The following is a 16,975-nucleotide window of genomic DNA, read 5'->3' as shown; positions in this document are numbered from 1 at the left end:
TTTCAAAGTTGTACCCATACACTCTTGCAACTCTTTCCAGAACTAAGAAATAAACCTTGAGTCACGATCAGAAACTATATCTTTTGGAATTCCATGCAACTTCACAATATTTCTCACATAAGCTTTAGCCAACTCAGCCTTACTCCAAGTATCTTTCATAGGAATAAAGTGTGCAGTCTTAGTCAGACGATCCACTATCACCCAAATCATATTATTGCCCTTCTGAGTACGAGGCAAACCAACAATAAAATCAATAGAAATGCTCTCCCACTTCCATTCAGGCACATCTAAAGACTGTACCTTACCCTGTGGTCTCTTATGCTTACCCTTCACCCTCTAACAAGTTAAACATCTTGAAACAAATTCAGCAACCTCCTTTTTCATCCCAGGCCACCAGAAAGTTTTCTTCAAATCTTAATGAAATTTATCACCTCTAGGATGCACAGAATATGGTGTAGAATGTGCTTCAGTCAAAATATTTCTTTTCAATTCCTCATCATTAGGTACACACCATCTCCCATCGAACTTCAACCCGTCATCCTTGTAACACCTCCATACACCAAGATGCCTTACCAAGGACCGCCCCAGTGTATAAAGGTGCTACCATCTCAGTTTTCCGAGGTAGTAGATTAAATAAACAATCTTAGAACGTATATTAAATAGCTTTATACTTTACATCGTAGATTAGCATGATGAAGATACAACATAGACAACTATAAGAACTACTAAACGTGAGTGGCGGCGACATCTACTTCGGTAGCGTGATGACTCGATTCCCTTCCTTGCCCCGCATGCATCAAGACTAGCTGTACCTGCTAAAACAACTGCTCACTATCCCCGAATGGATAACCACAGTTGTGAAAACACAACACGGGGTCAGTTCACTAAACAATCAAGATAAGCCAAAGTAAGATAAAGATAAACAGCTGTTCACAATCCACCTTCAACTCCCAACACATCTCGTAACTGTCTACACACCAAAGTGGGTAGCCCTGCCAGTGGGGGACCGCAGCCTTGCCCACCTAAGCCCCCACGCATCAACGAGCGATAATCCTGTTCATTAATGTGCACATCCCCTCCTGTGGCGGGTTCCACAGAGGGCGAAACTAGGACGTGAAGCCACTCCCGCAAGTGACTCCACTCAGCCGAGGATGCACCTCGTGAACATCATCAACCGTCTCAACACCAACACCAACTCCAATCCAACAACAACAATTAATCACAATATCAATCGTACAAACAATCACAACACATATCTTAAATTAATTAAACAGTAAACCGAGTAAGGAAACCCTACCTTATCGCTAATCCATTAAAGTGCATCCCACAACTATCCAGGCAAGACTCCGAGGCAAACCCTAAAAGTAGTAACCGTATCCTATTACTAGAGTTTCCCAAAAACCTACTGAAAGGCAACAACAAAACAACGACTTACCTTGCGACGAGGACCGAAGTCGGCAACGATGACATCCCGACTCAAAGACCCCAAGCATGAACCATTCCCCCTTCTTGGGTTAGTGTCTAGGCTAGATGAGAGAGTGTAGAGAGGTGGGTGATAGGTAGGAGAGAGAGAGAGAGAGAGAGAGAGAGAGAGAGAGAGAGAGATTAGGGTTAGAAAGATAAGGGAACCGTCGGAAATGAATTAAGGTTTACGATCTCGCGTTTTATAATAACGCATTAACAGACGTAGTACTCGGTCGAGTATCTTCATACTCGGCCGAGTAAGCCATACTCGGTCGAGTATTACCACTACTCGGCCGAGTATCCCCTACTAGGTTGAATAAAAAGATACGCGGGTCTCCTATTTTCTCTCATATCCATTGTTACGGGTCTCTTCGGTCAAAAGGTCGGTCAACGGGTCCTTAAACAAGGCGGGTATTACAGTCTTCTCCCCTTAAAAGAAACTTTGTCACCGAAGTTCATCCCATACTTCCCAAATACAACGGACAACACACCTAAGGAAATACCTCTCGCTTCACGACAATGAGCACCAAACAAAAGTTTAAGACACGTATGATATTAGGTTTCAACATCCTTGACATAGCTTCGACTATACCATTACGGTATACAACTACCAAGTTAATTACGTAGCAAAGTTAAATTCAAAGGTACGTATCACATAAGTTAGTGACGACTCAGAACATGAAAGTTATAAAGAAGATGAAGCATAGAACTTGTTAGAACTTTTACCGCGATGTTACCTACCCCTCTAAAAAGGAACTTCGTCCCCGAAGTTCATTCTACCCATCCACCAAACTTATAAGTATGCAAGAAAACACCAATCATGGAACATATATCATGTTACAAGACAAGTACGAGACGCCCATAATGTATGCAAACAACCGCCTGATTCATGCAATTTAAAGTGATAAGACATGCAACATAAACCAAGAGATGCTAATAGTACGTATATGGACCATGATGATACCATTGCCATTTGATAACCATTGATTACCGTCAACACTTGCGTTCCAGATCTTATATTACTGTTAGCGTGTCACAAGTTTCGATCATATATCGTTATCGTACAAACAAAGTGCATAACATGAAGGCTTAACACGACGCTAAGGTATTGAGGCATGCATGTATCGAAAAAAAGCTACCCATATGGTTCCATAACAAAATCAAACAATGAGGAATGCAATAACCGGATACTCGGTCGAGTATCAAAAAGTACTCGGTCAAGTACGCGATACTCGGCCGAGTATTGGCATGCTCGGCCAAATATTCCAGGGCAGAAAGCGATTTTCGCCTTCTTATATACACAACACCAATGCTTAATCATGTAAATAGCTAAAATGGCCAACATCAACTCAAAGTTCCTGAGCCAAACGACTCAAAAGCGGTACGGAAAAACACGTAGTGGCCTTATGGCCAATTACATCATCCAAAGCAAAAGAGTATGATAAAAGTGCATCAAATATCCAATGACAAATCGAGAGACAAGTCTAGAAAACAAGCAAAAATCAAATATCCGCACCCTCCTCCATCTCCACACCACCTACGGTGCCAGATGTATCTGCTCCAGATGCTCCTGCTCCCCGAAAAGCTCTAGCTGAGTAGCCTCCACCGCCGGTCCATCTCCCTACCTCATCCAACTGGCTACCGTAGTTGGCTCCCCACGGTCCCGCGAAGCAGCCAAACTCGATCTCCTCTGTTGGTCTCCAAAATCTGGGATCGACTCCGTAACTATGGAAGACTCTAGTGTTAACCCCAGGTCCTCCCCACCAAACGGGTTGCGCCAACTCTGTCCCTATACCCTGGTTGTAGGCCATCTCATGGATGTTCTGGAGCACTAAGGTAGTAGAGATCCGCTCAGTCAGGTCACTAACTTACATCCTAGGGTTATGGACGGGGGGGTATGGCAAGTACTGTGATGCGTAAAATCTCGGTGTAGAGAAAGAAGGCTCAGTCTCAGCCTCGGCCTCGGCCACCCTAGATGCTCTCCCTCTACGGCGGTCATGGGGTGGAGGAGCGATCGGCTGCTTCTCCGTCACGGTGACAGGCTGAGGTAAGTCTAGGAGGATGGTGGGGTCGATCAAGTAAAACTGAGGCTCAGGTTCCGGTTCCTCACTCTCTGGGTCATACTCTGCCAGATGGTCAAGCATGGGTAGGTGCTCGGGATCGGGGAGCACCATCCACATGGATCCCCTCAATCTCCACGCATACGACCCATCCTCCAACTTCCTAAGCCACCTGTTATGACACCAGTAATTCACATCCATCGTAGGGATGGACTCAAACAACCCAGTACCCAACGAAGGTGGAGCCTCAAAATCAGTCAACCTCTGAGCCAAGCGGGTCACTATAGCCTCACAAGAAAGATGACGGCTCGGAGATCGTGCCATGAGGTCCAAACTAGAGCATACGACCCCGGGAGCACTATAGTAAAAAGGAGTCCTCTGGCGAAGGTTAAGATAAGACATCAGCAACTTGACCTCGTGAGAGCTCAGCTTATTCACATCCTCCCTCCCAAACAGAAGGCAAGTCAACATCTTGAGGAACATACGGAGTGACACATGCTGAACATCGTTGATCAACATGGCACTCGCACTAGGAACAGGTCGGCCGGTCAGGTAAGGTAGGTAGTGGGGTGCCCTGCTGTTCTTTGCCACATCACTAATGTACCCCTTCTTCTCTGTCTCTAGGCCATGGTAGCCGGCAAACTCATCAAGTGTTAGGCTATGATCCTCGTTCATGAGGCGGAAGGAAACAGTATTCTCCTGAACATCATACACAAAGGAGCTCAGGAACTCAAAGGTCAGATATGGATAGGACTTCTTGCGTAGGTGGTAGAGTCCCTCCATTCCCAAAATCTCGAAAATGTGCACGATATCCCCTTTAACCCCCAAAGTCTCCAAGATGTCCGGGTCTGCACAACGAGTTGGCCTCATGGGCCGACTCATCAAGGCCACAAAAGCAGCCCGTTGCTTAAAGTCAGAGAAGATTACCGATGGATAGTCCTGCACCAGAGAAACAACAGGTTCTTGGCTAGATTGACTTGTTTCCAAGTGAACATTGGCGCGAGTCCGCTTCTTTGCTGGGGCTTTTGCTTTCGGCATGCTGCAAATGATGAATTCAACAAGGATTTTTCCAAATATTCACCATAGTAAGGACTATTTTTTGAATTATACACTTTTAAGACGAAGTTTTAAGACGGATTTTTCTCACAAAATACATGCCATACTAACCAAGAAAACCATAACTATCAGCAAATAACTCCCAAGGAACATCCTAAGGCCACCTAGGTGACCAAAAGTCGAAACTTGAAGCAAACCCTAGAAAAATTTGTAGCATGAGATGGATGATTTCAAGCATAAAACCGTTTAAGAACATACATAGGCGGTGTTTTGAACCAATTAGGACCCGAAATATCAAAGTAGAAGTATCAAAACTTGGATTACAAGAGTTAAAGGCTCGAAATTTTGGGGCAAATTTTACCATAAATTGAATGCAAAGTTGAGGAAATAGATTAAATAATTTACCTTGATTGGAGATTTGAACAAGCAAGAAGAGATCTAAGAGTAACCACAACCAAGAATCACCCAAGTGCTTTAAGAGAGAAAGAAATTTTGAAGAGTTTTGAGTAGAATGAATGGTAATGAGGCGGAAATAAGATAGGAAGAGGAATTATAGGGTTTTCGAAATTAACCAAGCTGAACCGCGATAAACGGGTACTCGGTCGAGTATCGGGTTTACTCGACCGAGTATGGCTTACTCGGTCGAGTATTTGGTCTGCTCGATCGAGTATTCAGAGATCAGTAGCAAGTGTAATATGCTCTTCTGAATACTCGGTCGAGTGCCTTTTTACTCGACCGAGTATGGCCTACTCGGTCGAGTGTCAACTCTACTCAGCCGAGTTCAACAGATCAGTAACGGAATTACAAGATACAAAGATTATTTCCTGCAAAACAATAAACATCGTTCGGAGTTCCCTTAATCGGGCTCGTCGCCGTTAGACCCTATTTCTAGCACAACATGACACGTCATAAATCACAATTTTTATTACGATATTCTTAAGCGACACATGTTATTATGCACATAACCGAGAGTAAACAATCCATGTCACAACGAATATACACCATCAATCTTAACTCTATAGCAGGTAGAACACGTCATATATTCCTAAGTCTATTTACGAGCATTCATCCACACGATCGTCACAAGTATACATACATATACCACGGAGCACATGTTCACATTCCCATCCTTCTCGTCACGTTACAGCACTACCATCATTTGTTACCACTTCCGTCGTGTACCACCATGCATAAGGCTTTAGACTCATCAGTTAGTCCATCCCTACGGCACATACACCTAACCTTACTAACACTCTACTGAAAACATCACTTACGCGCATACAAAACTTCACTTATTCCATATTCATCACATTACCACTTAGGCTAGAACATGCATACATACTTGACACACACTGGCACAGAGACACTCCTATAAATCTACCCTTCCACGGTGGCTGGCTTAAGTATGATTGGGGCCGGGATTCTGAGATGAGGGCACCTTCTCAGACAAAACCGACATAAGGGACTCCCACCACACATACACCAGGTTCATTTTAATTTGACACCCTATGTTCATTTGGTTCATTGGTTCAGGTTCCAAAATTGTCGCTCTGATACCACTTTGTAACACCCCCATACACCAAGGTGCCTTACCAAGGACCACACCGGTGTATAAAAGTGCTACCATCTCGGTTTCCTGAGGTAGTAGATCAAATAAACAATCTTAGAATGTATATTAAATAGCTTTATACTTTACATCGTAGATTAGCGTGATGAAGATACAACATAGACAACTATAAGAACTACTAAACGTGAGTAACGGCGAAATCTACTTCGGTAGCGTGATGACTCGATTCCCTTCCTTGCCCCGCATGCATCAAGACTAGTTGTACCTGCTAAAACAACTGCTCACTGTCCCCGAATGAATCACCATAGTTTTGAAAACACAACACGAGGTCAGTTCACTGAACAATCAAGATAAGACAAAGTAAGATAAAGATAAACAGCTGTTCACAATCCACCTCCAACTCCCAACAAATCTCATAACTGACTACACACCAAAGTGTGTAGCCCTGCCAGTGGGGAACCGCAGCCTAGCCCACCTAAGCCCCCACTCATCAACGAGCGATAACCCTGTTCATTAATGTGCACATCCACTCCTGTGGCGGGTTCCACATAGGGCGAAACTAGGGCGTGAAGCCACTCCCGCAACTGACTCCACTCAGCCGAGGACGCACCTCGCGAACATCATCAACCGTCTCAACACCAACACCAACTCCAATCCAACAACAGCAATTAATCACAATATCAATCGTACAAACAATCCCAACACATATCTTAAATCAATTAAACAGTAAACCAAGTTGGGAAACCCTACCTTATCGATAATCCATGAAAGTGCATGCCACAACTATCCAGACAAGACTCCAATGCGAACCCTACAAGTAGTAACCGTATCCTATTACTTGACTTTCCCAAAAACCTACTCAAAGGCAACGACAAAACAACGACTTACCTTGCGACGCGGACCGAAGGCGGCAACGATGACATCCCGACTCGAAGACCCCAAGCATGAACCATTCCCCTTTCTTGGGTTAGTGTCTAGGCTAGATGAGAGAGTGTAGAGAGGTTGGTGATAAATAGGAGACAGAGAGATTAGGGTTAGAAAGATAAGGGAACTTTCGAAAATGAATTAAGGTTTACGATCTCGCGTTTTATAATAACGCGTGAACAGACGTAGTACTCGGTCGAGTATCTTCATACTCGGCCGAGTAAGCCATACTCGGTCGAGTATTACCACTACTCGGCCGAGTATCCACTACTAGGTCAAATAAACAGATATGCAGGTCTCCTATTTTCTCTCATATCCATTGTTACGAGTCTCTTTAGTCAAAAGGTTGGTCAACGGGTCCTTAAACAGGGCGGGTATTATAATCCTCCCCCACAGTAAACCGTGACGTCACGCCACCCTCCACGGCCGTGTACCACCTCCCCACTCTCGTGTCTCCTTTTTGCTTTTCTCTAATCTCAGCATACAACTCTGGCTCAATAGTTAAATCCCCAACTGAATCCCCTTTCCATATCACATAAATCCCCATTTTCTCTAACTCATCTTGCAACTTCACACGTGACATAGCTGAACATAAAGCATGAATAAACTTCCTACTTAAAGCATCTGCCACCACATTAGCCTTCCCTTCATGGTAAACTATCTCCATATCATAATCTCCAATCAGCTCTATCCATCTCCTCTACTTCATATTAAGCTCTTTCTGAGTATAAATGTATTTAAGACTCTTATGATCAGAAAATACCTTGAAAGTAGCTCCATACAAATAATGCCTCCATAATTTAAGAGCAAACACGACCGTCCCCAGCTCCAGATCGTGCGCCGGATAATTTTCTTCATATGGTTTCAACTGTCTCGAAGCATAAGCTATCACTTTCCCTCTTTGCATTAGCACACATATTAACCCATTCTTTGAAGCATCAGTATAACCTAAAAATCCTCACTCCCTTCAGGTAAAGCAAAGATAGGAGTTGTGGTCAAGCGCTCCTTTAAGGTTAGAAAGGCTGTTTCACAACTCTCAACCCACTTAAACCTGCTCTCCTTCCTCGTCAAAGCAGTCAAAGGCTTAGCTATCTTAGAGAAGTCCTTCACAAATCTCATGTAGTAACTAGCCAACCCCAGAAAACTTCTGACGTCAGCCACGTTTTTCGGCCTCTCCTAGTTAGACACCACCTCAATTTTACCTGGATTAACAGGCACTCCCTCCTTCGACACCACATGACCCAAGAATACTACCTTATCCAACCAAAACTCACATTTACTCAATTTAGCATATAAGTCATTCTCCCTCAAGGTCTGCAACACAATTCTCAAATGCATCTCATTCTCCTCTTTATTCTTAGAATACACCAATATATCATCAATGAAGATGACGACAAACTGATCAAGATAAGGACTAAACACTATATTCATCAAATCCATAAGTATTGTAGGTGCATTGGTCAAACCAAAAGGCATAACCACAAATTCATAATGTCCATACCTCGTCCTAAAGGCAGTCTTAGGAATATCCTCCTCCTTAACTCTCAACTGATGGTAACCCAACCTCAAAACAATCTTAGAGAAAACTCCAGCTCCACTCAGCTGATCAAATAAATCATCAATTCGAGGCATATGGTACCTATTCTTAATCGTCACATTATTCAATTCCCTGTAATCTATACACAATCATATACTCTCATCCTTCTTCTTAACAAATAAAACTGGTGCACCCCAGGGTGATACACTTGACCTCACATAACCCTTGTCTAGCAATTCCTCCAACTGCTTCTTCAACTCCTCCAGCTCCTTAGGCCCCATCCTGTAAACTGCTTTAGAAATAGGACCCGTCCGAGGTTTCAATTCAATATTAAAATCTACATCTCTATTTGGCGGCAAACCTGTAATCTCATCTGGAAACACATCCTGAAACTCACTCACCATTGGAATCTCTCCTGCACCCTTCCCTTCCTTACGCAAGTCTCTCACGTGACACAAGATCAATTCTCCTCCCTTCCTCAAACACGACTTCAGTGTAATTGTTGATATAAGTCCCACCTTTGGTTTCACCACAAATCCTCTATAAGACACTCTTACCCCCTTTGGTCCCTTCAAGGACACTTTCTTTTGATCACAGTCAATAAAGGCTCTATTTTTACTCAACCAATCCATCCCCAAGATAATCTCAAAACCACTCAAAGCAAATTCTATTAAGTCCATGGAAAATAAAACCTCCCCGATAAGAATATTTATATTTTTATATATTTTGGTACAATGTATAGACTCCCCAGAAGGTATTGTTACTTCATATTTTATTTTTACTGGGTCCACTAATTCCAACACTTTAACATGGTCACTTGATATAAATGAATGGGTTGCTCCCGAATCAAATAAAACATAAGATGGTTTAGAATTGGTTCGAAAAGTACCCGAAACCACATGCGCATCTCCCTCAGCAGCCTATTTTCCCATCATGAACAATTTACCACTAATCTTTGCGCCGCCGTACACCGTTGATGCCGACGTCGTGCCCTGCTTCACGGTACTGTTCTAGTTCCCTCCATTTCCATTGCCATGATTGTTGTTGAAGTGGTTCTGAAAATTATTGTTATTGTAGCTCCTTTGATTATTCCAAGACCCATTAAAACGGTTGCTTCCATAACTAGGTGCTGGTGTCTTGTACCCATTTGAATTTCCATCACCAAATCCGCCACTCATACTATTCCTCCTCGCCGTAGTCCTGCACTCAACGATCTTATGACCAAATCTACCATATCCATAACATTGTGGCTTACTCTGACCGCTCGCCCCACTCGTCACCATGCTGCGGCCAAACCCGCTACCACTCACGGCCCCTCCAGCAGAAAATGACTGGTACTGATTGTAATTCTGCTTCTTGCTTTATCCAGATCCCTCACTAGTAGTCTCTGCCTCTCTCTTTTCTCCCTTGTCTTTCATTTCCTCCTTCACCATATCAACAATTCTCTCAGCATGTCCCGCTCTTTGATACACTTCCTCAACAGTACTTGGCTCCCAAGCTGCAAGCCTCTTTTTGATGCGCGTAGTTAAGCCCTTCTCAAACCTCAAAGCCAACACCTCCACTCCATAGTTTAAGTCTGACACGTACTCAGCTAGCTCCATGAACCTGTTATGATAGTCTTCTACTATCATCTCTTCCGTCATCTTACAAACTCCGATCTCATCCTACAGTGAACATCCTCAGGTACGAACACTCCTCTCATGGTATCCTTAAAGCCCTTCTAGGTGACAAATGGTTCATCACTCTCCTTTCATGCTTCCCTGATTACTGCCTTGTTACGATTCCACCACAATTAAGCCTTTCCTTTCAAGTAGTGAGCAGCCTGGTCCACTTGCATCTCCTAAGGGCAGTCCAACAGCTCAAAGAGGTTGTCAACCTCCCTGCACCAATCTCCCAGTAAGGACGGTTCGCCTAGTCCATCATACTTCATCGGATTATGATGAGATATGGCAGCACTCATCTTAGCAAGATCCATTGTAGCAGTTTTCGTTTTCAAAGCAGCTGTTAAAGCCTCATTGGTTGCAATAAGCCTATCAATCTCTTCCTGTGACATAGTTGTGGATGTAGCTCTATTTGATGCCATTTTTTGGTTCTATTAAGAATAAAGAAGAAACATAAGTTTCCATTTTAAAAGAATTACTGGCATACGGCATAAGAAAGAATTCCCGCATAGAAAAGAATGTATGATTGGTCGAGCTGGTCTTTGCCCGACCAACCACCGTGACACGCCCTTCTCCACGGCCTACACACGAATTTTCCTCTTTGTTACCCAAATCATTTATTCGTCACTCATGCTTAGTCTTTAATTCACGAAATTTCATAATTCTATGCTTATAGGTTTCGGGCAACATATACCGCATATCTCTAGACATGTAATTCTAAGCATGTAATTCGCGTATATACAACCAATTTCATATAAAGATGCAATAATTCAAACAATTAATACTTCTCCAATTTATGCCATTCATGATATGCCAAAAAAATTCATGAGTAATTATGCCACAATCTAAAACAAGCTCAAAACAATTTCGATCCATCATAACTCCCATCTCATAGATATAATACCACGGTTTTCTAAGTCTGTTACTCGGCCGAATATGGCTTACTCTGCCAAGTAAGTGTGTCGTGTGTTTCAGGACAGTTTAGTACCCAGTAATACTCGGCCGAGTATGGGAATACTCGACCGAGTAGAGGATACTCGGCCGAGTATACTCTATACTCGACCGAGTATCCGGTCTGACGGGTATTAATTCCGCAGTTTGATTTAGAAAGGATTAGAGTTATTTAAGACGTGATTTACAGTTTCTAATCACTTTAACAAAACCTAAGCAAACAACATAACTCTAATCCTCTTCAAATCTCTCTCTCTCAAGTGTGCGGATCGTTTGTGAATCTAGTTCATCTTTTGTTGCGTCGATTGTGTCGGTAAGCCTTTGATTTCATAAGTTCTATTGACTTATCTTTTAGGGTTTTGCCCTAATTTGAGATTTGGGGGAAGGGGTTTTTGCATATGGTAATTAGAATTATGTGACTGTTGTTAGGTGAGGACTTCATAGAGGAGCCATTCTAGCTTGCTTGTGTATCTCATTGCAGTTTGTGCTAAGGTAAGGTTTTCCTACGCGGTTTACTGTTAATTGATTTAAGCTTGTATTGTAATTGTTGTACGATTGATACTGTGATTATCTGTTATGTTGGATTGGAGTTTGGTGGAGGTGTTGTGATGGTGGTTGGTGATGTTCGCGAGGTACGTCCTCGGCTGAGTGGAGTCACTTGCGGGAGTGGCTTCACGCCCTAGTTTCGCCCTCTGTGCAACCCGCCACAGGAAGGGATGTGCACATTAATGAACAGGGTTATCGCTCGTTGATGAGCAGGGCTTAGGTGGGTACGGCTGCGATCCCCCACTGGCAGGGCTACACACTTTAGTGTGTAGTCAGTTACATGTTGTGATTGGGCGTGGAGGTGGATGATCATCAGTTGTTTATCTTATCGTACTTGTCTTATGTTGATTATGCATTAAACTAACCCCGTTGTTGTTTTGTAAATCCGTGGTGATCCATTCGGGGATGGTGAGGAGATTGTGAGAGGTGATGATGGTCATTACATTTGGGACGAGATGGGGAGTCATCACTCAAGTCTAGCTTCCGTCGTCATGAGATTTATCATTTAGTTTTAGTTGTTGAACATTAGTAACCTTTATTTTGGTTTTGGATTTTGGAACATGTAAACATTAATCTGTTATACTGTAATACCCGTAATTTTATAAAAGTTCAATTAGCATTTTATATATATATATATATATATATATATATATATATATATATATATATATATATATATATATATATATATATATATATATATATATATATATATATATCATTTTATTTTATAAGCTATTACGAGTCGGGATTAATAAGTCAAAACGGATAAAAACAACTTAGTCAATCTCGGTTGCGCCGAGATTTGGGTAGCCCAAGTGCCGAAAGTATAAATAGATGCAAAATATATCCCATATTACTTTCTTTATCAAAAAAAAAAAGAAGTCGGAGGGGAGAGCAGCGAGTGCGATGAACACGAACGACGGAGGAGATGATCTCGATTCGTTTTCTGAGACAAACCTTACTAGCTTATTTTCATCCTAAATCGTAAGTAACTCATCCTAACACCCTTTAATTTGATTACTATCTTACTTAGTGTAGTGTATATATCGACATGTGTAACCCTAGAAATCGATTTGGGGGGTTTTGGTATAATTTTCTTAAGACGGATTTAATTGTTATATAACCGTCGCAAATCACCCGAGCTTGTCTTAAATTATATAAGCTCGTCGTAATTAGACCAACCAAGGCCGTGAGATGACTGTAAGGCTATTGGGCCATGGTCTGACCACCGTGGGTAGTAGTGGTCAGCCACGGTGGAGTGAGTGTCGTTATTGTTGTGTTGTATAAAGTAGGTATTAGATGGTACATGAGTTGTGATTGATTGATTGTAATACCATCTTATAGCTCATCTTAAGACCGTCTTATACATCATGGTTGTATATGTGTTGGCGGGTGTGGTGGGTAGTGTGGTGTACGTGTTGGCGAGTTGTTGAACATAGGGAGTTAATCGACTAAAATTAGGGCTGGCTGGTCGATCGACTTTGGGGCCAGTCGATCGACTAGGTAGGAGCTGACCCTATTTCTTTTAGTTTTGTAATTAGTAAACCTCTACACTAAATTTATTTAGCTATTTAGTAATTGTATGTTATTCATTTTATTTAGATAACATATTTTATCGAGGAAGCTTTTTAGCATCGTTAGCTGAGCTTGGATATTTGCACAAAGGTAGGCTAACTACTCAACATTTGTATGTGGGGTTTTCTTATGTGCTTTACTTGCCATGTGTGCTTATTAGCTGTGTTGAATTCATTGTCAGCTTATCTGGCCAATTACTTGGGATTGTAGATGGTTAATTATTGTTGTTGAGGTCATTTGGCATGTTCATTTCATAAGATGGCGTTTTATTTTATTTCATCATGAATTCGCATATTAGATTGATTTTAAAGGAACTTGGAATTTTGGAAATATATTGTCGTTGGCATTTATATTGTTATTGGTTATTATATTCGCATTTAATATTATTTGGCAACGAGGTTGCGAGATGGATTATGACTTGGATAGGTCAGGCACAGTTGCGGTTGTGGACCTGAATTGGATAGGCCAGGCACAGGGATGGGGAAGAGCCGTGGACCTTGGTTTGGATAGGACAGGCAGGGCATGGTGTAAGGAGTTAACCCTGGACCTGGTGTGGCTAGTCCACATGGTGTGGTTGAGCATGGGCTGAGAGCCTCGGCAACAGACTACTTGTGATTTATTATTGGGACAGTGGCATTGTAACTTCGTATTCATTTCATTATTTATTTTATACTATTCACATGTTGTCCATTTATTTATTAAAGATCATGAGGTTGACTTGTTTTGGGTGTTGTGTGTCTTAAATGTCTGTTTCCGTCATTGGAACAGATTGATACAGGTAAAGATGCTATTGTTCACTGGGACGGGGTGTGTGAGCTGGATTCGAGTCATCACCTTTAGTTTTTCGCTTGACTTAAACATTATTCTTTAGTATTCACTTTTATTGGTTGTAAATTATTTAAACTAATTACTTATTCTTTTGTTGGCACGTTTAGGCCACGAGTATTGTAAGTCCAATGCGGACATTTATTTTATCATTTCTTTTATTTAAAGTACCTTGAATCATTTGTTTCTATACTATTTACCCCAGTCAACTGAGATGGTAGCACCATCTTTTATCTGAGATGTCTAGCTCAAGGCTCTTAGATAAACAGGGTGTTACAAAGTGGTATCAGAGCGACGGTCCTAGGGTATAAAACAAATGAATTAAATGAACCTAGGATGTGTCTAAATAAAATAAACACCGGGTAGAAATTATTAGGAGCCCCCTTAGCTCGCGTTAGGGAGACGTCTTTAATTCGGGTTATGGCTCTTCTAGTTTTGAACCGGTGTAGATACCTCATTTCTGCACCTGGGTAAGTAACTCGGCGAAGGGTACATTAACGTTAAGGCTTTTTAAAATTTCAGCGAACTTACCAAACTATTGCTAGGCCTTCTTGTTTTTATAGATACCTCATTTCTGCACCTATCGCAAACCACCCGGTGATGATTGAGCCGCATGTTTGGTACACGGAACGATTTATGACAGTTCGTAAGTTTATCGTCAAGTGATAGCTGAAATACTTGTGTCTACCCCTTGGTCGTCATCTACGCGCCATTCGGTCGTTTTGACAGTAATTAGAGTTCATTTGGAGTCCGGGTCAAAAACCGTCTTCATTTTCTAATAAGCCGTTTAAAATGTCGAGTCGGAACGTTCTGGAATATTCCGGATATTTCTATTCCATAATTTTAATCTTTTCATATTTTGGCAAAATATATCCCGAAATCATATTTTAAACAATAAGGAAGTTGAGATCCACCGCAATTCATAACAGAAACGTGGAAAATCTTTCTTCCGCAGGAGTAAACTTCTGGGGAAAGGACGCGGCACCTGCTGCGCCTCTTCCAAGGGCCGCAGTGGTTGCTGCGCCTCTTCCTCAGCTCTTTTCAGCGTATTTTAAGATCTTTCCGAGATTTGTTTCTAAAGTTTTACCGTAACCCTAATTCCTCCCTGTGATTAGTATAAATAGGGACCTTCGTTCCTCATATTTCTCACGCGAGTGTCCGCCCTTCTCTTCTCCCTTTGCATTCTAAGACCGCGCTCTTTGCTTATTGACATCTACGTGCTTGAACTTTCGACCACGTAAGCTCAGATCCTTCTGAGTACCAGTCTCGTTTTCATGACCGACCAATTTGACCAACTCCACTCAATTAATCAAATCAATTTAATTTAATTCCTCTTACGAGGGCACTTTCATCATACATTCGAGTCGAGCAATCACTAATCGTTAACTTAGTTAATCTCGTTTCGTCAAACATGTAAGTCTGAGGGTGTAAATCCCATGTTTTATTATTGTATCTTTATTATTGTATAAATCAATGTAAGATTTACGTCAAAAGCATGTTCAAAACCGATTTATATAACCTTTTATCAAAACCTATTTTCACGGATTAACAGAAGACAGACATCGAGAAGAAACGCAGCATTTGCTGCGCCTCTTCCTGAGGCTGCCGCAGTTTCTGCCTTTCTTCTTCTTCATTTGTTCTTTGTTGATTCGCCTCTTTTGTTCCGTTTTGTCTTATTTTCTTCATATTTCCATTCGCATAATTATTATACATAATTTATATTAATTTATCACCTTTAAATCCGACTTAAATCCCAAGTAATCGATATTCGCGGGTTTTCGTCATTAAAATCAAACCCGGGTTTCAGAGAATCGATTTGTTCATATCAAGTCTCTAGAATTCGCCTTTTGTATATTTCATCTTTTTAACATCATCTAACCTAATTAATTAGTCTAATTAATTTGTATTAATAAACCTAATTTGTGATTAGTTTATAATTCACTTCAATTCGCTTTAGTTAATTCTCATCCGTTTAAACTTGTTTTTTTATTGCTTTTATGACCAATTCACATGTAAATAATTCGCTAAATCACTTCAACTTGAATCGAACATTAATAATCGATCATTAAATTCACCAACGAACATTAACAATATGCAGTTCCGGCTTCACGGCCAGAACTCACTTCAGGAACAGACGCAGTGACCATTGCGCCGCTTCCAAGGGACGCAGCATTCTTTGCGCTTTGTTCGGTGATTTGTCTCGAACTTCCGTTTCTTGCTTTGACCTAGCTTGTAAGCTTATGTATTAATCGACTATTAATCGTAATATCACCACTAATCTGTCCGTTTTCTAACCTTAATTGTTTTCCTTTTCTTTTCTAAAATTATCCGTTTTAAACGTATTTTCGACGTAAATCATTAAACCATTGTAATTATTGTATTTTTTCTTATTATTTATTTTTGTTTATTGTACTCTTTAATATCGTTTGTTTTCTCTCACATAGAATCAACCTTAAATCCTTACTTCAACCTAATAAGTGCTAATTATATGTTCACCGACTTAGTTAAGTTTCACATGCTAGGACTAATTTATTGTTTGTTGCATTGTATGCATATAATCGACAACATATCGAGTATAAATGACTTCCCTAATCATTAGTAGAGGCCGCTATCGAGGCGGGCGGGATTAGGTGTTCGATCAAAAGAGCTTCCTAATACGTACCCTCACCCCTTACTCCAGATCTTTGTGAACATCCGTGTTCATTGCATCCACGAGAGTCATTCTAGACATAGAATGCTAAGGGTAACGAGTTCTTGGTGTTCGTGTCACTACTTTGTGTCTTTAGATGACACGAAGTATTTGAAC

General features: G+C 41.4%; 1 protein-coding gene across 1 annotated transcript; it reads right to left on the bottom strand.

The window, feature by feature from the left end:
* Window positions 1–8,757: 8,757 nt before the first annotated feature.
* LOC141619467 (uncharacterized) lies at window positions 8,758–9,288 on the bottom strand. The gene has a single exon (XM_074436484.1). It carries the CDS (start codon window positions 9,286–9,288, stop codon window positions 8,758–8,760), a length of 531 nt encoding a protein of 176 aa, XP_074292585.1.
* Window positions 9,289–16,975: the final 7,687 nt, after the last annotated feature.

Source organism: Silene latifolia, chromosome X (assembly GCF_048544455.1).
Source record: "Silene latifolia isolate original U9 population chromosome X, ASM4854445v1, whole genome shotgun sequence".
Taxonomy (NCBI): domain Eukaryota; kingdom Viridiplantae; phylum Streptophyta; class Magnoliopsida; order Caryophyllales; family Caryophyllaceae; genus Silene; species Silene latifolia.
Note: the sequence above shows the minus strand (reverse complement) of the source record. Positions and strands in the feature narration are given on the sequence as shown.

What these genes read in the sequence shown, in the direction of transcription:
- LOC141619467 (XM_074436484.1), bottom strand. Translation starts at nt 9,288, where the DNA reads ATGGACTTAATAGAATTTGCTTTGAGTGGTTTTGAGATTATCTTGGGG.